General features: G+C 49.6%; 1 protein-coding gene across 7 annotated transcripts in view; it reads left to right on the top strand.

Annotated features, from left to right (window-relative positions):
- CABIN1 (calcineurin binding protein 1) overlaps nucleotides 1–26,824 on the top strand; it is a 56,766-nt gene that overhangs the window by 11,832 nt on the left and 18,110 nt on the right. For 2 of the 7 annotated variants that reach the window (XM_083478408.1, XM_083478409.1), the window contains exons 18-30: nucleotides 769–937; nucleotides 1,927–2,045; nucleotides 2,248–2,409; nucleotides 3,035–3,241; nucleotides 3,879–4,024; nucleotides 4,621–4,882; nucleotides 5,017–5,277; nucleotides 6,078–6,229; nucleotides 6,521–6,612; nucleotides 15,296–15,484; nucleotides 15,953–16,269; nucleotides 18,115–18,228; nucleotides 25,767–25,930. In XM_083478408.1, coding sequence (XP_083334534.1) covers nucleotides 769–937; nucleotides 1,927–2,045; nucleotides 2,248–2,409; nucleotides 3,035–3,241; nucleotides 3,879–4,024; nucleotides 4,621–4,882; nucleotides 5,017–5,277; nucleotides 6,078–6,229; nucleotides 6,521–6,612; nucleotides 15,296–15,484; nucleotides 15,953–16,269; nucleotides 18,115–18,228; nucleotides 25,767–25,930 — 2,354 coding nt within the window. Of the gene's footprint in view, nucleotides 1–768; nucleotides 938–1,923; nucleotides 2,046–2,247; nucleotides 2,410–3,034; nucleotides 3,242–3,878; nucleotides 4,025–4,620; nucleotides 4,883–5,016; nucleotides 5,278–6,077; nucleotides 6,230–6,520; nucleotides 6,700–15,295; nucleotides 15,485–15,952; nucleotides 16,270–18,114; nucleotides 18,229–25,766; nucleotides 25,931–26,824 lie in introns of all 7 variants that reach the window. The other 5 variants (XM_083478405.1, XM_083478406.1, XM_083478403.1 and 2 more) reach the window with 3 other exon arrangements.

Below are 26,824 nucleotides of genomic sequence, written 5' to 3'. Positions count from 1 at the left end.
GGTACTGCATAATCCAGAGCAAAAGCTAAACCCCAAACCCCTTTCTTTGGCTGTAAGAGCAGTTGGAGTTCCTGTCCTCTCAACAGTGTCCGCTAGAAGAGAAGCAAGAAGGAGAAACACAAAACCAGACTTTTTGTAATGGGTAGTGGCAGAGGGGGAAGGAGAGCACAAATACTAGTTCCCTCCTAGGTTAGAGCTCAGCTCCACCCTCTGCTTTGAGGGGCTCTCTTTCTTTCTCTCTCTGTCTCTCCTCAGCCTCTTCCCAAGTCTCCAGCTTCCATCCTTACTTGGGTGGCAGCTGAAGGCTCTAAGCAGCCTTGGCAGTGTGTGTGTTTAAAGAGCCTTCCACCCTCTCACACACTTTGGCTGCCCCTGTTGACCACTCCTTTCTGCCCTGGCTGCCGCCATGAGTTTCTCTTGGGAGGAGAGGGTTGGCTCAGGGAAGGGTTAGTCTTGCTCAGCGCATGGCTCTGCCAGTATCCATTTGGAAATGTGGTTTAGTGTTGCTACATGGCTAAGCAGTTTTCCTACTGCTCTGTTGTGCAGCCAGATTCAGCCCCTGATGAATTTGGAGGGGGGCATGTTTGTGTAAGTGAAGAACATCCCTTATTGTTTTATGAGCCTGAAACCAGCTTGGTCATTCTGGGGCCACTTGGGTGATGACTTGAATGCCTGTCATTAGTATGTTCCTGTTAGAAGAGCTGAATGTTGTCCCCTCTGTGGGTTTAACTTGCCCCACGTCTGTTCCTTGAAACCCCTCCACCCCAGATCATCGACTGCAGCATGGCTGTCCAGGAGGAGCCCAAAGAGCCTTCTGTGTCTTCGGTGCTTCCCTGGATTATTCTTCACAGGATCATTCAGCACGAAGAAGACACCTTCCGCTCCCTCTGCTGCCAACAGGAGGAGCAGCAGCAGCTGCAGAGCCAAAATGAGGAAGGTGGGGAACAGCTGTGCCCTCTGTGGTGGGTGGGAAGCAGCTGTGTTCTGCCATGAGAGGTTGAGTTGGGCATTCAGGAACTCTGTGCCTGCCAAAACAGGGCAAAAGGACAGAGCACCAGAATGCATGCAGATCAATGGCAACGTCCCTTGTAGCCTTCCTTGTCTTGTCACTGGATTCTTGCACATGGAAGACAAACATATTGTTAGAAGTGGCTCTCTGTAGCAAAACATTGCCCGTGTGCAAGAGCCCTCCAGGTTCTCCCTTCTAAGGCTGGAGGTTGCCTGGAACAAGTGAAAGGGCTGCTGGAACTGGCTAGCCAGTGATTACTTTGGGGTGTGATTCTGGGGCCTTCAAAAAAATTTCCGGGGCAGATGGCCCTTACCTCTTCTTTTTTAACAAACAGGTGGAATTACTCCAGCCTCCGTTGTTATGCTTCAGAGAGCCCATGGAATGATGTTCACATGTCCACACCAGCATCGTTCCAGAGGCACTCCAGGGTTGGGGGGCGGAGAGGAAGTGTGACGGCAGCCAGAACTCCTGTTGCCATTTCCAAAACCACCAGCTCCTAAGCTGTTTAGTAAAGGGTAGTGGTGGTGTGGAAGTAGAAACTGTTACTGCTGCCATAACAGGTGCTTCCACCACCATCCCCAAATCTCCCCTCCCACTTGGAGAGACCAAAATATTCCTCTCCCCACCCTAACAAAATTGAGTTTTCGGGGTGGAGGTTCCTGCAGAGAAAAATGTTTATTGTGGGACTTCCTTGTTCTGAGCAGACATCAAGCATTTTTGGTGAACGTAGTAAAACAACTGGGTCTTTCCCTGTATGAGAATGTTGGGCTAGGAACCAATTTGGGGGCTAGTCCAGGGGCCATCAGGTATGGCTGGGCCAGCTGCTTCTTGCCCATTTGACTCATGCACCTCCTATACCAGATCTGTGGCTTTTTGATTGTCCAGCAATTACTTGACATTCATTTTGTCATCAGCAGCTCAGAATCTGGACACTCCTATGCTGCCCTCTTCCCTGATGCTTCTGAACACGGCTCACGAATACCTTGGGAGGAGATCATGGTGTTGTAACTCAGACGGAGCCCTTCTTAAGTTCTATGTGAGTAGCCCTGCTTGAAATAGCACAGATTAACCCTCTTCCTCTCCCCACTCGTTGAGAGATCTGTGGAACACAGACTCATGCGGAGAGAGGAATGTTCCTTCATGTTCTCACCCACCAAGCAGCATGCTTCCTCCGAGGCTTCTTCAGCCGTCCCCTGCCCAGGCGGTAGCCTTGACCTCAGTGAATTTTGTCGTTCCAGGTACGGGTGCTGCAAAAAGAGCTTTTGGCCTCTACCTCCGAGGACACCCATCCCTATAAGGAAGAGCTGGAGACGGCTCTGGAGCAATGCTTTTATTGCCTGTATAGCTTCCCGAGCAAAAAGAGCAAGGCTCGCTACCTGGAAGAACATTCCACGCAGCAGGTGAGACTGTCTCAGGTCTCCTTCGGAGAGAAAAGACAGGATGACAGGCAGGTCTCTCTGCTTCCAGAGATTGGAATCCCATGAGCTGGAGATGGAAAGCAGCAGCCCTTGGCTACTCCCCAAAGACATCTTTGTTACCTGCATGGGGGAATGCTGGACTCAGAGTAGACCTTGTCTTCCTTCTCATCCTTCCAGGTGTGGGGAAGAGCATTTGCAGCTCTGTGGCAAAGCATCTGCATTGCACACAGAAGGTCCCGGGTTCAGTCCAGCAGCATCTCCAGACAGGGCTTGGAGAGAACCCTGCCTGGAAAACCTGGAGGAGCTGCTGCCAGTCAGTGTAGGCATTCCTGGCTTTGATGAACTAGTGGCCTGACTCAAAGAATTGTGGAGCTGGAAGGAACCACAAAGGTCATCTAGTCCAGGAATCCTTTTGCCCAACTTGGGGCTTGAACCCTTGACCCTGAGATTAAGAGCCTCATTCTCTACCAACGTGTCCTTTGCCACTCAGCCGCATAAGACAGCTTACTGTGTTGCTAAGCAGCTGGACTGAGATGTACACTCGAAATCTGACTTAGCTCCTCTTGTTCCTGGCAAGGCCTGATGCATCTCTTGCCTTCTCTCCAAGGTGGATCTGATGTGGGAAGACGCCTTGTTCATGTTTGAATATTTCAAGCCCAAGACCCTTCCTGAATTTGACAGCTACAAAACCAGTACAGTGTCTGCTGACCTGGCCAACCTCCTGAAGAAGATGGCCACCATTGTCCCGCGGACAGACAAGCCTATGCTGAGGATAGAGGAGGTGTCTAGCTACATTGAAGGGACTCTGAGCAAGGTACAAGCCTCTTGCATCATTTGGGGGGTGATTAAGGGGGAGGGGTGCTGCTGCTGGGGCTCCTGCCTGCCTTCTCGGAGGAGTGGGGGATGCATTTGTCAACAATGAGCCTACTTTGCTGGTGCATTCAGATACAGGCTATTTGTAACGGAGAAGTGACTTCACTGCCTTGTGGGCATCCAGCAATTGAATTCCATCTTTTTGTGATGTCTTCTCCTTTGTTTAAGTTCTCTTGAAGTCTTATTCTCATGTATTGCTTCCTTTAGAACCTGTTTTGGCTCTCTAGAAGCTGTTGCACTACAACTGAGATTCCTGCATTGCAGGAGGTTGGATTTGATGACCTTTCACTCTACAATTCTATGTTTATATGAACTCCCGTCATCCCTGAGCCATGCTGGCTGCTAAAGCTGATGGGAGCTGGAGTCCAATTACATGTGGAAAGTCACAAATTCCCCACACCTGTATTAGAATAACGTGAGGCCTGAGGATGGCATTCCCTGCTAAGCCAATTGCAGTTTTCTCAACAGCTTTTTTCCTTCCACTGAGCCCCAAGGCTGTGAGGAGTCTCCTCCCACAGGTGGTGGCAGCTGCTGCCCATGACAAGCCCAGGCATCCTTATTCTCCCCTTCCTTGCCAGGTTCCGGCTCTCCCTGAGGGTGCCGACTACTCTCCTCCGGTGGTGACAGAGCTGTACTACCTCCTCGCAGATTACCACTTCAAGAACAAGGAACAGTCTAAGGCCATCAAGTTCTACATGCATGACATCTGCATCTGCCCTAACAGGTCAGTTTAGTGAACCCCTGACACCAGATGAGATGCCTGGTCATTCCATCATTGGTCCCTGGATGGGGGGTGTTTGTCATGTAAGGGCCCCTTGAATTTGGGCTGCTTGCATTTTCCCTGTGCCCTGAGCATTGGCACATTGTGGTTGTGTTGGTATCTTCTGCCTTGAAGAGGCACGCACAACCAGTCCCCCCGGTGTGTGTTCTTGTGCCAGAACACATGAACCCTTTTTAACTGCACGAACCTAAATTTACTGGTATGTGATTGAATCCCTGCCACAGGATAATGACCGTCATGGAAGTGCTAACTTGTGTGTGTGTCCAAATAAGCTTTCTAAAATCTGGGCACCTGAGCTGAAAAGCTCCCAGCAGTAGCCATGGAGGGAACGCAAGAGCCGGTGGAGGGAGGTGGTCTTTTTAAAATACCCCGATCACAAACTGTTCAGGGCTGCAAAGGTGACTGACGATGGGGTATAATAAACACCTTTAGAAGAAACACAAAAAGTCTGTTGTGATATAACAAAGTGAGATGGGGGAGAGATCGGGACTGAACTTCTCAAGGTGAGGGGGGGTTGTTGTGTGCTGTTCTTCTCCCAGGTTTGACTCTTGGGCTGGCATGGCGCTGGCTCGAGCCAGCCGCATCCAAGACAAGCTGAACTCCAACGAGCTGAAGAGCGACGGCCTCATCTGGAAGCACGCCACCCCTGTTCTGAGCTGCTTCAAGCGAGCCCTGGAGATTGACGGCTCCAACCTCTCCCTGTGGATAGAGTACGGCACCATGTCCTATGCCTTGCACTCCTTCGCCTCCAGGCAGCTGAAGCAGTGGAAGTCGGAGCTGCCAGCTGAGGTCATGCAGCAGGTGAGGGCTTGAGCTGGAGCTTGCAGGCCCCGGCCGGGATCGGGAAGCGGGGGCTCGCCAGACCCAAAAAGGCAACCACCCCCAGCAGCTCTTGCTGCTGCTGCAAGGCTTGAAGCTCCCTCCCCATGTTTCAGATGGCAGAGCGGCGCGACGGCATGCTGGAGACGGCCAAGCACTGCTTCATTTCAGCGTCTCACTGTGAGGGCGATGGAGACGAGGAGGAGTGGCTGATCCACTACATGCTGGGGAAGATTGCCGAGAAGCAGAAGCAGCCGCCTGTGGTCTACCTCCGTCACTACAAGCAGGCGGGTCATTTCCTGCACGAGGAAGCGGCCAGGTACCCCAAGAAGATCCACTATCATAACCCGCCGGAGCTTGCAATGGAGGCCTTGGAGGTAAAAGCAATGAAGCCAGCCAGCCAGACGTGGCCTTGAAGCAGAACAAAACCCTCGGAGCTCTTGAGGGAAAGGTCCACTGGCACGTTCTAGGCAGGAGTTCTCTGTAGCAGCCACTACCTCCCTTTGCATCTGATCCCCCTCTAGGAAGGGCGGGTAAGGAGCTCAGAGAGGGAGAGCTAGTGTGGGAGTCACCATTATAGCATCTTCAGCCTTTGCCCTCCTGACTTTGCCAGGGCTGGAAGGCAACTTGCTTGGGGTGGGGGTTTTGGGGGGCGGGGTGGGGTTGGATGGAAGGAATACAAAGGATCTGTAGCCTTTCCAGCCCCCTGACATGCCCCTAAACCAGGGAGGAAATTGCGCCAGCTCAAGCGCTGATGTGGTTTCATATGGCTGATTTCTATTGAGAGCTGGGCAGTGACCCCCACCCACCACCAACCAAGTCTTAGAACTGCAGCTTTAAAGTGTTTTTCAAAAACACAGTCCAAAGGTCAAGCCATTGCTCTTTCTTCCCTCCTTTATTGCTCCATCACTTGTGGCAGCTTCCAAGAACTGCCCCTTTTCCGACGGGTGGTGAGAGCTTTTCTCCCCAGTTGTCATCTTTTCCAGGAAAGCAGCTTCTTTCTCACAATCCTACAGAAAGCAACCCTCTTTCTCTTACACTGCCAATAGCAAGCAGGCGTCTTGACATTTAATTATTTGCTATGGGTAATAAAGTGGTAAATGGCCAGCTAGGTTTTTGGGGATACATTTATAATATGTTAGGCTGTTGTTGCCCTGCCTTTGTTTCTTCCCCTTAGGTCTATTTTCGGCTTCACGCCTCCATTCTGAAGCTTGTGGGGAAGCCCAACTCTGGGGTGGATGCCGAGATGCTGGTCACGTTTATGAAGGAAGCTGCCGAGGGGCCTTTCGCCAGGGGGGATGAAAAGAACACCCCCAAAATAACTGAAAAGTGAGTGCTGACTTTCTCAGGGTCAGTGGGAGAGCTTCGGTTAAATGGGAGGCTCCATTGCCAGCGCCAAAACGGCTTAAAGTGAACGCATGTATCACAAGCAGGTGGGGCAGTTGCAGCTGCTGCCTGCCATGTCTGGTTGGGCCAGGGAGGCTCTCCAGGCAGAGCCAAAGTGCAACTGCTAGACACTGACAACAGACCTCCTTAGAGGGATTTGAGTGGTAGCCCTCACCCCCTGTAATAGGTGCTACCGTGTGTCAGTACAGCCTCCCTCCCTTCTTTCTCCTCCAGAGAAAAGCTCTGCCTGGTGGATGACGACTCCCACTCCTCTGCCGGGACTGTGCCGGGCCCAGGGACTTCCCTCCCCTCCTCATCCGGTCCAGGTCTGACTTCCCCACCCTACACAGCTACTCCAGTTGACCACGATTACGTCAAATGTAAAAAAAACCGTCAGCAGGCAACACCGGATGGTACAGTCCCTGTTCTCAATACTGCCGGCACAGAGAGGTGCTGTAATCATGGTGGGGGGGCTCATTTCGGCAGATTTGCTTGCTTCAAGGAGGGCGATGGGGCTGCGGTAACACGGGCAATATTGCAACTCATTATTAACCTCATAAAGGTCGCCACCTCCCATCCAACCTAAATGGGCAAGACAGTTGGATGATCTGTATTCAAGGGTATTTCGAGGCTTGGTTGAATGCTGTGGGATTCGTAGGCAAATTGTCCTGGGCGCAGTTCTGAAATCCAGACCTCTGCCATTTGGGCAATGGGAGGCAGGTGGCAACCGTGCGAGTGTCATGTTCGCAGTATGAAGTGGAGAGGCTTCAGCTGACAACTTTTCCTCCTCCTCTTATTATTACATCTTCTCCCCTCCTTTCCCCCTCCTCCGAAGTTTCTAAACTGGCTGGCTCATCTCCATTGCTGATGCACATTATAACCCAGTAGTCTTAATGGCAAAATGCTGTCAATCTCAGACTGGGGTAGAGAACATTTGTGATGAGTGTGTCACAGTAATACTAGCCCCACCCCTTTTAGTATTTCTTTTGTGCTAATTTTTGTTTCCTTTTAGCAGTATATCTGCATTCCGAAACAAATTTGGGCTGGAGGGTTAAGGCCTGTAGATTATTTCGTGCCTTAATTGGCATGGTTTGGTTGAATTCTGTCTGTTTCCATGAGCACAAATCCCCCATGGATAGCACTAGGGAGACCTGCTTTGTTGTATTCAGAAGATTTTAGGCCCTGGCAGCAGGACTGGGTAGTGGCAGGTGATGGGAACAGCAGCCCCACTGCCCTGCTTCTAGTTGGAGGGGAGAATGTCAGGATACAAGAACAAATCACTTGACCTGGCTTCATAAGGCAGTTTCACGGGTTCTGTAGGTTGTGCATGTTGAAAGTCAAATGTATTTCTGAATGATTTGGGAGCATGAGTTGCCTGCCTTTGACAAAACCCAAAGGACAGTTTGAAGAACCGCCTCCTCCTCACCTCCTTCCCCTTATCTGGCCCTTGTTCCTGGGGTTGCTGCTTCTGTCCAGGTATCTAGTTACTGCTGCCACCGCAGTGGAAGGTGCCAAGTGTGAATGCCTTTTGGCCAAAGCCAGGGAACAATAGGATTTTTCCAAAAGGAACAACCAAGCCTTGCACAGCTGGTCGCATCTTACAACGTCGTTGGCACAGAGGAGCTGGAAATGATTTGGCTCAGACCTGGCAGCCCACGTCCCAGGCAGAGAAGCAGCAGCTTAATATAGAATTGCCTGCTCTGCACCGCCTGGGAAGTGGGTTCATCATATTGGCATATTATTCCCTTTTGGGCTTCGGGAGGGGTATGCTGACATCTCAACAAAAGTTGGATGTTTGCATTTCTGTCCAAAAAAACCCCAAAAGCATGTCTATTTTGAAATGGTGCTTTGCTTCTGGGCTCACAGCCATCCCACAAAGCTGCTTGGGAAGGAAAGCCAGCACTGAATTTGAAGCTGTCTCTTTAGGTGTGCTGTGGGCTGGTTTGGTTTTGGGTATCTCTCATGTTGGTTAAATCAAAATAAAATAAGCAGACTCCACTGGATGTGCCACAAAGGCCACACGTGGCTCTTCCCAGGAGTAATGGCAGTTTATAATGTGGGTATCCAGAGCCAGGACTTCCACTCCAGCCATGCTTTGTTCTCTGGAGAGCATCTCAAGGTAATCCAGGAGCCAGAAGGAATCGGGGCAAAGACCCAAGAGTGGAAATGGCGTGTGTGTGTGTGTGTGTGTGTGTGTATGAGAGAGAGAGAGAGAGAGAGAGAGAGAGAGAGAGAGAGAGAGACTAAAGCAGTCCAGTAGGCCAGACTTTGAGACTAAGCAAATCTCTGAGAGGACGCAGTTAACTATAAACCCCTTACACCCTACATATGTCTATGTACTACATAAATCTATAAGTAGCAGTCAAAAGTATTCAGTTTACAGTCGTACCTCGGTTCCTGAACACCTTGGGAGTCATTCTGTTCTGGCTTCCGAACCATCGAAAACCAGAAGTGAGTGTTCCGGTTTTCAAAAATTTTGGGGGGAAGCCGAACGTCCGGTGCGGCTTCCGCTGTTGTTTCTGGCGCGCCTGCGCAATCGGAAACCAATCGGAAGCCGTGCCTTGGTTTCCAAATGTTTCGGAAGCCGAACAGACTTCTGGAATGGATTCTGTTCAACTTCCGAGGTACAACTGTATATCAGAAACTGTATATCCCAAGCACAGAGAAATGAAAAAGTGTTCCCAAACGATGACTAAGGGCAGGTATCATCACTGTTTCTTTCCAAAAACCAAAATCCGTAAAATCCATTACTCAGTAAACTGATCTTCCTATATTGGCTTCTTCCATGCATGGATAAGCATATGTTCGTGTTATCATTATAGCAACATTCAATATCCTATGAAGCCAAGTCGATGGTGCTGTAAACATTTCCCCAGAAGTGAGCTATTGCTGTTTCTGCTGCCACTAGCAAATTAGGAATCCCTTTAGCATTCGCCCTTTTAAATAGATCCTTCCAGGTAATTTTGTAAGACTTGAAGAGCTTCAGAGTCAATGGTGTTGGACTGGTTAGAGTGTCAGGCTAGAACCTGGGAGACCAGAGTTCAAATCCCCACTCAGCCATGTGAAGCTCAGTCCCTCAACCTAACAGGGTTGTTGAGAAGATAAAATGGGAAAGGAGGAGAACCATGTACTCCATCTTGACTTTCTTGGAGGGCAGGTGAGATATAATAGCAATTAGTAATAATTTCTTCTAGCTGCTTAACATAGTATAATATCAATTGCCAATTAATTATTTTGAGGGGGCAGTTTTAAAATATGAATATAATCAGCACATGTTTATCCACAATGCCAACAGTTATTCCAAGTCAGCTTATAAAACAATATTTATGTGGGGATCACATATGACATTACTGATGCAATGTTTTTGCAAATTCAAAAGATTCTCATTCTCCTGCAGCCAAAGCCATACTTTATATCTTAGCAATACCGCTAACATAAATTGTAATACCACTTCTTTTGAAATGGCTGCAATTCTTGATAGCAGGATACAGAAAAGGCTTAATGAGTGTAACTAAGTGGCCCTTTTACCCACCACCTACTTCCAATTTGGTAGCCTGGATTTCCAAACACATTTAAAGAGTGTCTGATTCGAAAATATTGATCCCTTCTAGAAATACATGGATACATTTTGTTTCTTCCAAAAAGTTATAATAAGAAAGTGACTTGTTGTATATAGGCCATTTATGTTCCAGTCAAATATATCCCCCAATATTTCTTCTTAATTAATTAATTTGTAGTAACGACAGGAAATAGGAGGAGAAAGACCTTGGATTGTGTTTGGCCTCATTCTTCCTTTGCCCATATGCTACGTTCAGCTTTGAGACACAGTTTTTGACTTGCTCTTTCGATATCTTCTCTATTATACCAGACAAATAGACAGAAAACTCCCACCCTGCTCATATTAATTTGTGTTGGTTATGCTGCATGCATCATAAAACTCTGAAGATTTTGGGATACCTGCTGCGCCCAGAGATTTCACAACATGGTCATAGCTATTCTAGGTTTCTTACCCCAGCCCCCAAAATAAATTCAGTTTCTCTGTCTTGCCGAACACCTGTCTTCTTTCTTAAGAACATGGGAGTCCTGCTGGATCAAGCACCGGTCTAGTCCAACCTTCTGTTCTCACAGTGGCCGATCAGATGCCCCAAGTGAAGCCCATCAGCAAACAAAATCATAATAATTTATTATTTGTACTCCACCCATCTGGCTGGGTTTCCCCAGCCACTCTGGGCAGCTTCCAACAGAGATTAAAAATACATTAAAACATCAGTCATTAAAAACTTCCCTAAACAGGGCTGCCTTCAGATGTCTTCTAAAAGTCATTTCATTCTGAAATGTTTTTATGCTGCTTTTTTAAGTTAATGGTGTATTATCTTTTCATTTGTTTTGTGATTTTTGTTAACTGAATCAACCCACAAAAAAACTCTGGAGTGCAGTTTAATGGTCCCACCTATGGCCAATTCCAAGCACACCTGCTGAATCATTGTCTGGATTTGATAACGGGCTGGATGAGGGCCAGTAAACAGAGTGCTGGATCCTGAAAAGACAGAGGCAGTGTGTGTAGAGGTGATTGTCAGGCCTGGGAAACAGATGCGAAATCTGTTCTGGATGGAGGTGCCCTTCTTCTGAAAGAGGAGGTCCACAGCTTGCGGGTGGAAGCTCATTGATCCCTCATTGTCTCTTGGGGGCACAGAGTACCTTTTACAAGCTGGCTTGCTAATGGGTGCCGTTCTTGGGCAGAGATAGGCTGGCTGCAGTAATCTTTGTAGGGTTGACATACTGTATTATATATGGCATGGAGCCTCAACTCTGGCATCCCCTCCCTAGAGAGGCTCGGCTGTTGTCGATTTTTCAGTCTTTCCGGCATAGAGCTCACTACTTCTGAATAAAACGTAAACAGCAATTACGGCTCATTTTACTTGCTCCCTGTGAGCATGTCCACAAGAGTTGGCTTCCAGCGGCATTGGGGCTGCCATATAAGCCCAGCCTGTGTGTGGTTTAGGGACTCATAACCGGAATCCTTTTGACAGAAAGAGCTTGATTTTGCCATATCCTGGGATTCTCAGTGACTGAGGTAGAGTAAGGTGCAGCTGGTTGGATGAGGAACGTTAGTAAGGGTTAAGTAGCCAAGAACTCCCAAGTCCAGTCCAGAAGTTGCAAATAGAAATGGGAAGTTATTAAAATGAAAACCAGTTGTCCCAGGCAAGAGACTTGACAGACTTCCTTTCCAGTATTCGTCTAGTTTTGGTGTCACATTTGTCTTAAGCGTGTTTGCTGTGTAGCAGAGTGTTCTAACTTGTTCTGCAGTAAATGCATGGGGAGGCCTGTGTCATTCATCCATTCAGTAGAGCAGAAAGCATCCATTCTTGTCATTTGGTGCTCTTTGTACAACTAAATGTCGCTTTTCTTGTTGTCGTCGTCGTTTTTTCCGTGCTGTCTTTTGTGTGCTTGTTGTGCCTTTGTAACCAATATTGCCCGTGCTGCCTTAACCCTTTTTAAAAACTCTGTTCATAGATATTCTCTCCCTGCTTTTTTATCCATCACGGCTTGCTTGAACAATAGGCCAGAACTGCAGCTTAACCGCTTTGGGGGATGAGGAATCTGTTCACTGTGGTAATGTAGAGATCCAGTTTCTGGAAAAGCTTCCTCGAGATGAGTTGCAACCCTTGGATTCTCTCCCCGCCTTAACACATGCTCTGCCTCCATCCCATTCTGTTCTTTGCGCCAGGGATGGGCAGCCTGTGTCCCCTCCTGGATGAGGGTGATTACAACTCCCATCATCCCCTACTCTCTGACCATGCCAAACCCTGCTTTTTGCAAATGTTGTGTCTTTCATTAACACTCATAGCCTAGTCCTTGTACTTCTGGAAAAGGGCTCTTAGAAGATGTACAAAGGCTCATTAGTGGCTGGGCAGTGGGGTGGGTTTTAACTAGCCAAACATAAATTTGGTGTGCACGGATTCTGAAAATGCTGGTTCCAATGGTTGGGTCCTTGACTTTCAAATAGCACAAATAAAAGCCACTATGATCCTTTGTTTTAATTTCCGTATATGCCTTACGCACACTGTCTATATGCTTTTGTTTGTTAGTTTGTTTGCAGATTTCCAAAAATTGATTGCAGAATTTATAATCTAAGTATAACCAGGAAAGGGGGGCAGGATAATGCTAAACAATACTAAAATATATAATTAGAATACAGTTGAAAAATTGCAGATACCGCTAATAATGCTTGAAATGCGCACTCATCCCCATGACATTCCCATGACATTCCTTATGTCATGTGAACCGTGTGAGAGGTATTCTGAGGTGGGTGGTCTTCATGTAGGTCGTCTTGGTGGTGGTATGTCCACTGCAGCATCCTGATGTACACCATAATCTCGGAGTGATACATTTGCCTTTGAGATGACTTTGTAACCTGCAGCTGGAATGGGATTCAGACATGAGAACACACGTCAGGCCTGATCTGCGGTGCTTCCAGCCCAAATTTCTCGGTGTTGGGAGTCCCCATCTGGACATTTCCCCAGATATAGTGGCTGGTGACAATGAAGAGCTTCGTCTGCCTGTGGCAACACTTCTGCTTTTCTTGATTTTGAGACAAGCGATGTCATTCTGGATCAACTGAGCCAGGTTCTTCTGTGTTGCATATTCTGCTCACAGACGTCCTGGCTTGCGCGGTATGATCTGAGAGCTCTTCTCCCAAATCGTCAGGTAGGGGATGGTTCTCTCTGAAGACTTTCCGACATGGCGGTCTGGTGTGGTTTGATATGATATGTAGGATGGCAGTGCTGTTGCCGAATCTCTCCATAGCCTCTTGAATATTTCGTTGATAGATGTGTAATGCCTTTTCTGCAACATCCTAGACACCACCCAGATGCTTCTACAGCACCCGTGGTGAGAATGAAGTGCCAGAAGAAGAAGAAGAATGGGGTTAGACTAGATGACCCCTGGGGGTCCCTTCCAACTCTACAATTCCATGAATCCTCATTGGTGTCTTTCACAGACCTGCTGGCTCTGCTGAACAGGCACAGCCTCTTAACATGCAGTACAAAGCTGGTCTCTGCAGGATGGAGGCAGCTCTACTCTTAAGCTGCACATCGGCTTTAGCCTTTTGGTGTTTGGGGCCTGCATTAAAGTTGTCCTTCCCACCCCCCTCCTTCATCCCCTCTTGGTGCTATTGATCAGTTGCAGATGAAGCTCTCTTATGTGCCTCTGTGGCTCCTACTCAGCTACTGACACTTTGGTGGAGCACTTGCTCAAAGATGACATAAAGAAAGGGACCAGATGTTGGACAGAGGGCTGGTTGTTTCCTGCTGACTGGATTTCAGTTCTTGAATCTTAACTTCTAGCAGGTGAAGCCACCTTCCGAGTGACCACCCTTAGTGGTATATCCACAGGAAGATTCACTAGCAGAGGAAGCTTGTGATTGCCTTTGAGAGCTTTTCCTTGTCTCTGAATATTTTTGCCTGGCACTCTCTTTGGAAACTGTTCTGGGAACTCCAGATCTTAATTTGCAGCTCTTCGGCTTCTGCAGGATCTTCCATTTTTTTGTGTTGCCACAACTGGTGGCATTTCTTCATCTGTAGTGGTTTTCATTTTTTATCTGTGGAATTTCACCATCTTGATAATACAGCTCTCCTACTTAGGCAGACAATTCTTCCGTTGCCTTGTCTTGCAGTTGCTTCTAATTATGTAACTTCTGCAAGTTTGCTGCACCTGCATTTTTCTTTGTGTCTTTGCACTCAGCCTAATAAAAAAACTGGTCTTTTCCCTCCCCCTTCCCATCAGGTTTGAAAGGGGCAGCTCAGTGCTTGGCAGACTCCTGCAGGTGGATGGGTTATTAGAAGCTGCATTGGCCACCATCTGCCCACTTCCAAGGCATCTTCTTTTCCTAACTGACTTCCAGCCACGCAAGGATTTTTGCTGCATGTCTCAGGAGGGCACAAAATGCTTGGATTTCACTGGTCCTGTGTGACAGGCTAGGCCAAGAGAGCCCTTCCTCACATATTGAAACTTCTGTACATCATCAGAAGTGGAAAAAGTTTCCAATCGGCTACCCTACAATAGAAGTTTTTGAAATTATTACTTTGCAGAAGAGTAAATAGAGAAACAAACATACACACCCCTCCCACACACTTTTGTGAACACCCTAAGACAACATTAAGGTCCAATTGTATCTGCATTTGTAAAAGGGTTTGGGGCAGAGCTTTCCAAACTTTTCCTGTTGGTGGCACACTTTTTAGGCATGCATCATTTCACGACACAGTAATTCAGTTTTACTAGCAAACCGGAGGTTAATCTTACCCCTTTCCATCCACGGAAGGATTGTGGGGAGGTTCGTGTGACACATCTACACACTGCAGCCGACATACTAATGTGTCGCAACACACAGTTTGGAAAGCTCTGGTTTCGGGTGAAATCAGGAATCTTGATTAGAAATGCCTCCTGCAGCACCTGTACCTGGTCTCTGTTCATTCATCGGTCAGGTCCAGGCGGGTTGCTGCAGTGTTCCTGTGTCAAGGATCTAGCAGCAGCAGTATTACACAGAAAAGTCCGCTTTGGATCTTTCCCGACTGTAATCTTGCAACTGTCGCAGCATTTGGAAATATTGGCGTTCAAAATCTGCCCCTGGCGAATGAGTCCTGGTGGAACCAGACCAGATTTTGGATTATGCCATCCATTTGCTTCCAGAGAAAAAAGCTTCCCAGCGCTGTGTCTCAAAGGGAGCATTGCTCCCGAAGGGGGGATGCTTTATGTGGAAACTGCTGAATTCTCCTAGATGGAATATGCAGAAACAGCAAGGTGAGGCTAAGGGTAGGAAGAGTGAATGGGCCGCCTTGGCTGGAAATGGAGGAAGGGCAGTGAGGATTGCAGGCACAGCCTTGATAAGGCCAAGAGCAGGAGGAGGAGAGGAGGAGGCACCGAGTCCTTGATGTACAAGGTGGGTGGAAGTTTGTGTGGAGAGACGGCCCTAGGAGCCCCCTCATGCTTGCCCTCCTTTCCCTCCTGCAGACCGGAGTCAGGATAGCACAGCGGTGGTGCTCTCTGATTCCAACTCCACTCAAGACATGTTCACTGAGGTTGCCAACTCTCAAGACAGTGCGAAGAAGCCTTTTCCAGAGAGGAGGCCTTTCGTGTCCCCTTCGGAAGCTGTCGCCATTGCTGCTGGCAAAGAGGCCCCAGGACCTGCAGAGGAAAGGGGTAGGTCATTCCTGGTGGGTGAAGATCTGTGTGCGTGTGTGTGTGAGAGAGAGAGATAGCATTGCTTAGCACAGCTTGAGCGGCTGGAGCAAGTGCACACTTTTCTTCCTGCAGCAGCAAGGGGTTGTTGCTGCCAGAGAGAAAGGAGTAGTGAATAGCGGACTGAGGGCAGGCAGGGTCAGCAGATTCCTCCTAGGAGAGAGGGACGAGGCTGTTCCCAATGGGTCCTGAGCACCTCCTTCCTCTCCTGAGCTACTCTGACAGAAGCAAGAACAAGCCAAGGGAACGTCTTCTCCTGGCCGTGCATTTCACGTCTTTGCGCACATGGGGTTTTCCTTATCTTCAAATTTGTGGGTGTTTTTTAACTGTTTGTAACCTCCTTCGACGGAGGAAGAATGATGGTGGCTTCTGTGTCGGCTGGGTCCGAAGCAGATGCTGATGCTGCCCTATCTGTTTTGACAACTCCAGGGAAGCCGGAGGAGCAGCCCTTAGAGAGCTCAGAGTCCTGCCACGTGGCTGAGCAGAAGCTGGACCATCAGGCCCCGCCCCCCGGGGTCCCCCCCAAAGCCCCTGCCCCCTCGCTTTCCCAGTGGGACACCAAGCGGCGGGCTGTGCCCAGTGGGGAGCAGTTTCCCCAGAGCCTCCCCGTGGACCTGGAGGAGCAGCGCAAGTTCCTGACGGAGCACTGCATCACCTCCTTCCGCCTCTGCCTCAGCCGCTTCCCTCAGCACTACAAGAGTCTCTACAGGCTGGCCTACCTCTATGCCTACAGCACAACCCATAAGGTAAGCGGTGGTGGTGGGAGAGTAGGGCTGAGCGCTGCCCCTCTCACGTGACATTGCTCTTCTCACTGTCCAGGCCTAGAGCCCCTGTGGGTGGTGGACATGTGGCATTCCCTAAGCAGCAGTAGCAGCAATGCCTTGTGGCGAGGAAAGCCTCTGCTCTGGGACTGGGAGGAGCAACACCAGCAACCAGGAGCTCTCAAGATCTTCTGGGACGAAATCAAAATCCCCTCTGCTCTTTGCCACAGCAGCAACACTCCAGTTTGGCCTTACCTGAAAGCAAGAACCAGCTGCCCCTGCATCATCCTGTGAGTTAGAACCTGAAATGAGCAGGAGTTGCTCCTTTGCTCCCCCACCTTCAACCTCCACAGGGAGAAGCTGACTTTGCAGTGTCCATATGACAGGGCAATGTTAGCACAGTCCCTGTAGTGACTGCCTGCTGAGCGTGCACTTCTAGTGTAGCTGTGCTGGCCATTGTATTGGCTGTGATGTGGCCGGTAAGATGAGGAGGGATACCCACTGCAGCCATTTGCTGCCTCTTACCTCCTGGCAGTTCTGCACCTAAATAAATAACTAATTCTGTACGACGACGTCCCATTTATGTGTTCAGAACAGCTAAACCCTGCAACCTGTGGGAAATTGTAGGAATTCAGCAAACTTCGCCTTTGTCTCACTTACTGCTTCTGCTTTGGCTGGTGGTGGTAGGGTGAGGAGGGAGGAGCTGTTAGGCACTGAAAGCCCCATTCCTAGTTATGAAACATCTCATGCCCCCTCCCCAGCTTCTGAGATTTTGCCAGGCATCAGCCCCTCTCGTACAAGCAGGCCTGTGTCTCGGGAGCCAATAAGCGCTTGGTTTACAAAGAAGCAGGCTCAGGGAAGAGGGAAAGCTACCAGGCAGCTGAATCCTGCACTGTGCTCTGTGCTTGGATTCCAGGTGCACAGCTCAGCTGATGTTTTGTATGCACACAATTCCCCAAAATTGCCTGACTTTCTGTTTGCTTTTAAGGCTTCCAAGCTCGCCTTGGGAGTCTTCTTGTACGCTCGGTGTTCATGCACTTTGATGTGGAGGCATTCAAATTAACAGGAGCAATAAGAATGCTCAGTTGAGGTGAGCAACCGATCAGGGCTTCCTTCCCCCACCTAGAGCCCTCCAGAGGGCTTCCAGACAGCTCCCATCAGCCCCAGCCAGCACAGGGTACAATGGTGGGGCTGCCAGGAGTGGGTCCAGAACATTGGAGGGCACCGGGATGGGGAGGGCTGTTGAGAAATTGGAGTTATGGGGGGTGCTGGCAATTTGAGAGTATGTATTTCAACTGTACTACAAAAGCCTAGCATTATCGGGGAGCGGGGAGGCAAATTTTGTGGTTGTTCAGCATGGAGGGGCACTGGATGTGTCCCCTGCTTGTTCCCAGGTAGCGGTCCGGGGACTGGGTGCTTGGTCTCTGGTCAAAATGAGGCTGGTCCTTTGCTGGACGAGGAGGCCCCCAACCCTTCTCTCCTGAGGCTGGGGAGGGGCTTCTCTGCATGGCTATATACATGCTCTCCATCACCTCATTGAACCAAATGTGAGACTAAACACCAGTTGTTGCACAGAGCACCCTCCCCTCTGGTGCCATTGAGGGAGCTGCTGCGTTGTCTTGGGATGTTCACAAACATTCTTAACTGTGAGGAGGGGAGGAAGGCAGGCCTGGGGGCCTAAGGGGCAGGGAGAGGCTGTGGCAGATGTGCTGGTTGAGCAGTGGGGAGAGGAAAGGAAGGGAGGAAAGAGGAGGCTTCATCTGCAATAACCAAACATCCCCTCCACCTCTCTCCCTCCAACTCCTGCTTCCCCTGCGCTGTCCTATATAGAATCTTCAGTGGGCTCGCGATGTGTTGCTAGGCAGCAGTCTCCCATGGCAGCAGCTGAAGCACATGCCAGCACAGGGTCTCTTCTGCGAGAGGAACAAGACCAATTTCTTCAATGTAAGTTGCCTGTACCTGAAACTTGTGGCTGTTTGTTTGTGTTTACATCTTTTGTATACTGCCCAATTAAGAGTGCCCTCTGAGCAGCTAATTCCCCCCCCCTTTCTCATTTTACATCTCCTTTTCATCAGGTAAGTCTGTTAGGAGGCCACCTTCAAAGCAGAGAAGGATTTGCAGCAAAGCAAAATGTGTTCCCTACCCACCAGGGAGGAGTGATGCTTAACAGAGGCACAACTGCTTGCTTCTCCTGCATGGAAAGATCCAAGGGGAGGGCAAAGGGTCTTGACATCCTTCCCATTCAGTGGCTAGCACACATCTTGAGCTCCCAAGAGTTTCTGGCCAGACTAAGGAAGCTGCTTGAACCCTGTTAGCAAACTTCTGTTGCTCCCCCACATGTGCATGAGGTGGACTTGTGAATGAAGCTGTCTACAGTAGAGAGGGCTTGTTGACTGGTTAGTAACTGTCATGGCCTTTGGCTAGCACAAAAAACTTATTGAATGAATGAATGAATGACTGGTTAGTTGGCCCCTGGAAGGGAGAAGAGGCTCTGCCTGAGGAAGGTTGTGGTGGGGTCTTGCAGGCTCTTCTCTTTAAGTAAAATGCTTCTGCCCTGCTTTTCTGCCTGACAGCAGTACTCCACAGAAAGAAAATTAACACACACACACAAGATTAAAGAAAAAATGAGGCCATGTTAGGTCCAGTCGCGGACGACTCTGGGGTTGCACGCTCATCTCGCTCTAAAGGCCGAGGGAGCCGGCATTTGTCCGCAGACAGCTTCCAGGTCATGTGGCCAGCATGACTAAGCCACTTCTGGCAAACCGGAACAGCGCACAGAAACACCGTTTACCTTCCCGCTGGAGCGGTACCTATTTATCTACTTGCACTTTGACATGCTTTCGAACTGCTAGGTTGGCAGGAGCAGGGACCTTCTGATCGGCAAGCCCTAGGCTCACAGACCACAGCGCCACCCATGTCCCCCTGTCAATAAGTACTGAAATATAAAAGCAGAAACAGGAATTGAGGGGAGCTGGCAAATGCACCAAGCAGAACTTGGGGGGGGGGGGGCGGGAAGTGTGTATGTAGAAGAGAGAAAAAGAGATTTTGCAACCCTTAAGTTGCCTTCATGTCTGATGGTGATTTGTAAAATGGTCTTTCTTGCAGCGTTGATATAAAGGGCAATGTGGGGAGAAATGTAACATTCTCTCCACACCTTAAAGCAGAGCCTGAATGCTGGTGGCTATTCTGGAGCTGTAGTGAAGGACAGAGAGAAAATTGGGGCTGAAAGATCAAGGCAGAAGCGGTTTGGGTGCCGCCTAGAGGTCACATTGTACTGTACAGTGAGCAAAACACACACACACACACACACACGACTGAAGGTGTTTAATGTTTCCAAGGCACGGAAGTCCTTAACACAAGATTTCCATGCCTTTTGGTGGCTGAGTTAAGTTGTCAACATCTTTTCTTTTAAATGGTTGTTTTTATGATCCTAGAATTCTAGTTCCTTGCCTTGTCAGATCAACTTGCTCCATACGGTCCATGACTTGCACCCCACTTTTTTCTTCCTCAGAGTGAAGCATGCTAGAAGGGTGCTTAACTTGCTCGCCTATGGAAGGTTAACAGTTGTGGATTATTTCACTTTACATGGACAACAACCAAGCAGAGCAAGAGAGGGTTGGCCAAAGGGTTCCTCCATCTGCTGCGTCCTAGATCATGTATATTATGCCTGGTGCCATATTCTGTAAAACATTTATGAGAGCACTGTGTAAAAAAGAAATAGATCCACGCTGCTGGCTGCGACTTCTGCTGCAGGGCTAATTCCTTGGGGTCTGGTCTTCTCCCCGGTTTTGTGCCACGCTGGGGTGCTCTTCACTTTCGCCCCCCGGGAGACTAGCTGGAAGAAGAACCCATTCCCCCTTCATATTCTTCATCATCTTTTTCAAACCTTCCCTTCATCTTTTACCTCTTCATCAACAGGAGAATTTTCTAGGTCTGCCAGGGAGGGATGCGTGAAATGTGTGGCTGCTGTTGCCGCCAGAATCCCTTTTCCTCCTCCGCATGGGAGTTGAGACTTTTCAGCAGCCTTCCGCCCCCAACCCTTTAAAGGGTTGGGGTTGGAATTGCTTCACTGTGTGGGAGAGCCTGGAGGGAAACCAGCCAATTCCCCTCCTTTCTCTGCCATCGCTGCCGCCCTTAGGAGTCAGGATATCACCCTGCCCCCGGGTCAGTGTCCCTGGGCCAGTTGTCATCTTTCAAACACTCCTTCCTTGCAGCTATTTCTGCCAGAAAAGGGTCAGGGTTTGATTCTTCTGCAATCCACACTCACCTCTCCATGTGCCAGGAGAAATGGGGGTGTTGCAGCCTGGAGTCAGCTCTGGCTCCTACAGATTGCAGTGCAGTGTTTTTCCATCCCAATAAGTCTCAGATCTGCAGGGCCATCCAGATATGCATCCAACATACAGCCACTTTCCCAGTCCCTGACAGCTCATCATTTGTCTTCACTCATGCACCATGGGGGGGGGGGTAGGAGGAGTCAGCAAGTCTCTGTCTAGCCCAGCCTTGGCTTCTCAGATGTTGTTGGACTACAAGTCTCATCTTCCATAGCCAGCAGAGGGGGATGATGGGAGTGGTAGTCCAACAACATCTGGTAACCCAAGGTTGAGAAAAGCTGGGCTAGCCTATGAGGTGCAACCTCATAGGGGATCACAGGCCACTCTCTACCAGGGGTGATGATGGTTCCCATCGGCAGGATTCAGATAATAATAATAATAATAATAATAATAATAATAATAATAATAATTTATTATTTATACCCCGCCCATCTGGCTGGGTTTCCCCAGCCACTCTGGGCGGCTTCCAACTGAGTATTAAAAACAGTACAGCTTCAAACATTAAAAACTTCCCTAAAGAGGGCTGCCTTCAGATGACTTTTAAAAGTAAAATAGTTGTTTATTGCTTTGACATCTGCTGGGAGGGCGTTCCACAGGGCAGGCGCCACTACCGAGAAGGCCCTCTGCCTGGTTCCCTGTAACCTTACTTCTCGCAATGAGGGAACCGCCAGATATCAGCCTCCCCTCAAGAAAATCTACAGGGGGGCTACCTGGACTTCACCATATCACCATTCACTGGGCATCAGACAGGTCCCCCTTTGCCGGTGTGGCCTTTGGCCAGAAGGTGCTGCTGACAGTCCTGTGCTGTGTAGGTAGGGGTCTGCCTGCTCTGGGATTCTGGGGCTCCTTATTTACTTCCTTCTGCTGTGGAGTGGAGACACTTCTCTACCAGCAGAGAAAGGAACATGGGGACCTACCAGGATGTTTCTTATGGTTGGTCTGCGGAGGGTGTCCGCCTTCACCCCAATTCTCAGCTCCAAAGGAAGGATGTTCCCGTCTTGGCTCACAGGGATTTTTAGTCAAGGGTAGTTTGAGGGCTGGGTGGAGAAGTTTGCGTCTGCTATACTCTCTCCTCCTCCTCCTCTGCTCTTGTTCTGTTGCTACCATTGCTGGGTCAATATAATTCTTCGGGCTTTTTGTTGCATCTGTTGCATTAGTGCTAGGGGCTTCCTCCTAGCAGACATTTCAAGTTTGTTTAGAACATACCGTATTTTTCGCTCTATAAGACGCACCAGACCATAAGATGCGCCTTGTTTTTGGAGGAGGAAAACAAGAAAAAAAAAATTCTGAATCTCAGAAGCCAGAACAAGAGGGATCGCTGCGCAGCGAAAGCAGCGATCTCTCTTGCTGTTCTGGCTTCTGGGATAGCTGTGCAGCCTGCATTCGCTCCATAAGACGCACACACATTTCCCCTTGCTTTTTAGGAGGGAAAAAGTGAGTCTTATAGAGCAAAAAATACGGTAAATTATATTATCTATGGATAAGAACCATTTGAAGACTAATTGAAGTGGATTTGAAAACAGAATTGTGATGTGTGGGGTTTTTTAAACAGAAAGATGCTACGCTGCAGATGAGCAGTCGTGTCTTGTAGCTGCACAGAGGAGCAGATTCCCACCTTCTTGTTGGCTTGTTCAGTGGACAATTGAGTTGAGGTCATATTATGATTTCCTGTCGGAAAGCAGGAACGAGGCAAGGATTCCCCATGAGGTGCGCTTGGGATAGGATCTGCAGATCAGTGCAATTGTGTCTTCAAGTACAGTTATGCAGCTATGAGGCCTGACTTGTGTCTAGCGTATGTGTGTGCTGGGCCAGGCTTTCCCTCGGGAACAGTAGCTAAATAACGTGGCCTCTTTTTATAAGAACGAACTACTGTCAGGATTGGGTTTAGCAGCTGCCCATCACTTCCACTTTTGGATTGTCAGCACAATGTCACCCGCTGTGGCACTGTTTTCTCCCCCCCCCCCAAAAAAATAATTCATGGGATAAAAAGGTACAAAGAAATTGGTACTTCTCTAAGGAGATTCAGGTAGTTGGGATTCTGCTTTCATCATCAGCATCCTCCTAATCACCAAGTGATTTAGGCTTCCCATCTTAGGTGGATGAAGGCTTCTGCAGTCCATCTTATTTCCTAGAGCAGGTTGCAATAGCCTTGGCTGGGGCAGATGCTGCTTATTCTTCCAGAATCTGGCTTAATGGCAGTGCTCTTTTCATGCAACGTATAGGCAAGGCTCCTGAAAGTCTCTCTCTATAGTATTGTATAAATGTGCTATGCAGAAACAAACAAGGAGAAACTGAAAATTGATGGGAGGTTTTAAAAAGAAAAACGGGATCTGGGCTCAAACTGTGAGTCATGTTCTTGAAATCAGCTGCGTTCATGACCCAATCAAGTTTCTGAAGACTGTTGCCGCCAAGTTGGCTGCTGCAGATAGCGTTGTGCTGGGTGCAGGTCAGGCAGCAGATTTTGCTGGTTAAAAAAACAAACCCACCCAGAAAACTAACAAATCACCTGGGTTCTGTTGTTGGGGCCTTGATAGAAGCCTTTCAGTGGGAGCTGGAGAGAGTTAGCTCTAGAAACAACAGGTGACTCTCCCCAAAAGCGACCTGGGGTGAAGTTTTTTTGTCCTCCGTGCCTGGTTCCATGCGGAGGTGGGGGCTTTTTTGGCTGAGCGAAGCGTGAAACGGGCCAGAAATTCTTGGAAGCCTCCAAAGGCCGGGCAGAGCTGCCGCTGCTGCTTTGATGCAGGCAACGCTGGAGCCTGAAAGTGCCCCGGAGAGGCGGCGCGTGTTTTCCTGGCTGCGCGGCAACTACGCTTGGGGGAGCCGGGCGGCGGCCGCGGCGCTACAGCAGGTCCTTCGCGGTGACGTTGGTGGGGTGCCCTAGAGGAGAGGGAGAGCGAAGTTTGCGCAGCCCGGCCGAGGCAGAGGCTGGCGGCGGCGCCGCTTGGCTTTGCGCTCTGGCTTCCCTCCGGCGCGGGGGTGTCGGGGAGCTCCGCCTCTCCTCTCTCTCGCTGGCTGGCTGCCTTCCTGGCGGGGCTTCTCGGGGGCGGAGAGCCACGTGACGGGCGCCGTCTCGGGGAAGAGCCCCCGATGGCAGCGCCAGCGATGGGCAGCGCGGCGGCTCCCGCTGCCGCCGCGGGGCCTGCCGCTTCGCCTCCGCGCCGCCGCGGGGGAGCCTTCTCCGGGGCGCGGCAGGAGGCGGCCTTGCGGGCGGCCAGCCCCAGCACCACCACCAGGGCGCGCAGCTGCCGGGAGCCGCCCTGTGCCCAGCATGGTGAGAGCAAGCGAGCGAAGGGGAAGCCCCCGCCTCGAGGCAGCCTCGGGGCTCGGCTGCGCAGCGCCCGGCCTTGTTTGGACGGGGGACTGCGGGGGAAGCCCCGGGAGGCGGGCGGGGGCGGCCCCTGGGCTGGCCGGGTTGCGTGGGAGGAGGAGGAGGAGGCCTGCCGAGCGGAGCGCCGCCTCCGCCTGCAAATCGCGCGGGTTTCCAGTTAGCAGCGACGCGGCTCTCTTTCCTCGGCTACCGTCGCCTTGGTTTAGGTTGCGTAGGTGCCGATGGAGCCTTCCCTGCGCCCGCCACCTGCCGGGGAGCCCGATCGCTTGGCCCGCCGCTCCGCGGCTGACGAGGAAGACGAGTCGGCGTCACCTCTCCGACGGGGCGCCGAGCGCAGCTCTGCTGCTCTGACTTCCCAGGGGAAGAAATGCGCGGCTCTTTCCGGCCCTGGAAGCAGAGCTGGCTGGGGCTTGCAGGGAGGTCTAGGTGAGGAAACGACGGAGCGCTGGCCGGGCGTGGAGCCCCGGAGAGGCTCCTTGTCTGAAACCTCTCTGGCGGTGCCGTGGGTCCGCTGGAAACACGAGGCGTTGTCTCCAAGCTCTTGGGATGCTGTAAATCCCTTGAGCCCGCTCGGAGGTGCGCTGCTGGTGGCTGCTCCAGTGTTTGTGGTCTGTGCCCCAGAGAGCCTTCCCAATTGGTCCAGCCGAGGTGGAGGATGGAAAGAAGGAGGGAGGGATACAGGGAGGAGGACAGGGGGAGACAACTGCTGGCCAGCAGCTGCCTGTCCATTGAAAGCACATTTCCCACCCCCTCTGAAAGAATCCCGAGAACTAAGTTTATTCAGGGCACTGTGAATTGTAGCTCTGGGAGGGGTAAACTAGAGGTCCCAGGACTCTTTGGGGGCACACTAAAATGCACCTTGAATGTATGGTTAGTATGGAACATTAGTCAAGGAGAAGCTTTGGACTATGTGAGAATGTGGTTGCAAAAGTGCCATGGGGTATGCATTGGGTAGTGTCTTAATGGCACACAGCACACACTCTTCACCTTCCTTTCTTTTTTTTAAATCTTCCATCATTTTGTGGACTCTAGTTTGTTTAAAAAACATTTCTTGAAGGCTGGGAATTCAGTTGCCTCTTGGGAACTGAATTACTTGTGTAGCCTTTTACAAAAAAACAGGCCTGCAGGACTTCTGTTTGTTTAGCCCTTTGAGTCCTGTGTACATTACCTCCTCAATGGGCATCTTCTCTGGATTTTTAATCCTCCCTTTACATGGGGAGTTTGCTGTGCCAGGTCTGCAAATAGCTCTATTCGAGCCTAGAAAAGTCCTTATACTTGCCCTTTGCATGATGTATTGGATAACAAAGTTAAGCTCAAGAATGTCTGCCCTGCAATGGAATGTCATGGTTTGTTTGTTTGTTTACATGTTCTCTGGGCCTGATGAAGCCTTTCAGTTTCAGCTTGGAAATCCTGAATGAATTATTTCCAGTTGCATTTCATATATTGAAACTGCAGGTGGGGAAGAAACTTTTGTCCAAAGCTGTCACTAGGCCTTCTCAGAGACCCAGAGAGGCCCTGGCCACTTTCTGCTTTGAGGCGCCCTCGATAGAATAAAAATTAAAGTGGCAACCCAAAAACAAGGCATGAAAAATAAAATGAGGTATATTCACAAATGCTGTTTTAGCTGTGAGCGTGTGCCACATTTGGGTCAGGTGTGCATAAAAACAGGTTGTGAAACTCACCGAATGCCAAAAATTAAAAAAAAAAAGCCTAAATATGAGGCTCCCTTTGAGGTTGTTGCCCTGGGCAAACAGCCCTCCTATCGCTTGCAGTATCTGCTTCCCACCGTTGATGGTTTCCTCCTGGTTTCTTCCCCTGTGCAGGGAATCTGGCGCATCCCCGTGGATGAAATTGATCGCCCTGGTAGCTTTGCCTCTCACATGAACCGCTCCATCGTCCTTCTGCTCAACGTCTTGTCGCAGCTCAAGGATTACAACACCCTGCTGAAAGTCTCATCTATGCTGCAGAGGACCCCCGACCAGGGAAAGTGAGGACGGCCCAGGTTTCTTGTTTCTGGCTTGAAATGCTAAGATACTGACCCCTCCCCACCCCCATGGCCAAAACCCTTCTTAGCTCTTACATATATTAGTTAGAGAATAACAGTGGTTGGTTTGCAAAAGTGTTTGTTTTCAGCCTTGAAGCCTCGCTGTCTAGACTGAACAAGCTGCATCTTGGCTTTAATGCAGAGCAGTTCGTCAAAGGCCAAATCCGGGCACTTTCCTCCCCACTGTATACCCTGCAAATCTCTTGTCATTTGTAGGTCCCCTTCAGCTGCTCTCAGTGTTGAAAATGAATATTAAAAATCCTTTCCAGGAAAGGAGAGAAGCAAAAAGATAGGAAGAGGATACAGGTGAGGGTGGGGGAATAGAGATTACAGAGATGCTGGTTCCTGGCTGTTGTACCCTTGGAGGCCTTTTGGAAGTTATTCCCACCACAAGAGTTCAGCAGATAACATCAACTGCATTTCCAGCACCTCAGAAACCACTCTTCCATCTTTGACTGCTCAAAGTAATTGAGCTCTTAAGGTGGGAATATGCTCATTTTGAAGAAGCATGTGGTGTGTGTGTGTCACAGATCAAAATCGCAGATAGGCTCCCTCACATCTTTCTTTGACAGTAGCAACAGCAGTTAACAGTTCCATATTTCCATCCTTTTTGCTTTTTCTCGTTTTGTACATCGGATGGCATTGCTGGGATCTCTTTCCCTCCCCCCATAAACTGACAGTGTAGATCCTTCGCTGGCTTTAATGATTTCGAGGTCTTTTAGCAGAGCTAAATGAAAGACACTCAGTCCTGATTCCTTTCAATAGAGCAACTTTCAGGACCACATTTAAAGTTCTCTGCATAAGGACACTGCCTCATACTGAAATAGGTGGACTCAA

The sequence above is a fragment of the Podarcis liolepis genome, assembly GCF_965112155.1.
Source record: "Podarcis liolepis genome assembly, chromosome: 15".
Classification (NCBI taxonomy): Eukaryota; Metazoa; Chordata; class Lepidosauria; order Squamata; family Lacertidae; genus Podarcis; species Podarcis liolepis.
Note: the sequence above shows the minus strand (reverse complement) of the source record. Positions and strands in the feature narration are given on the sequence as shown.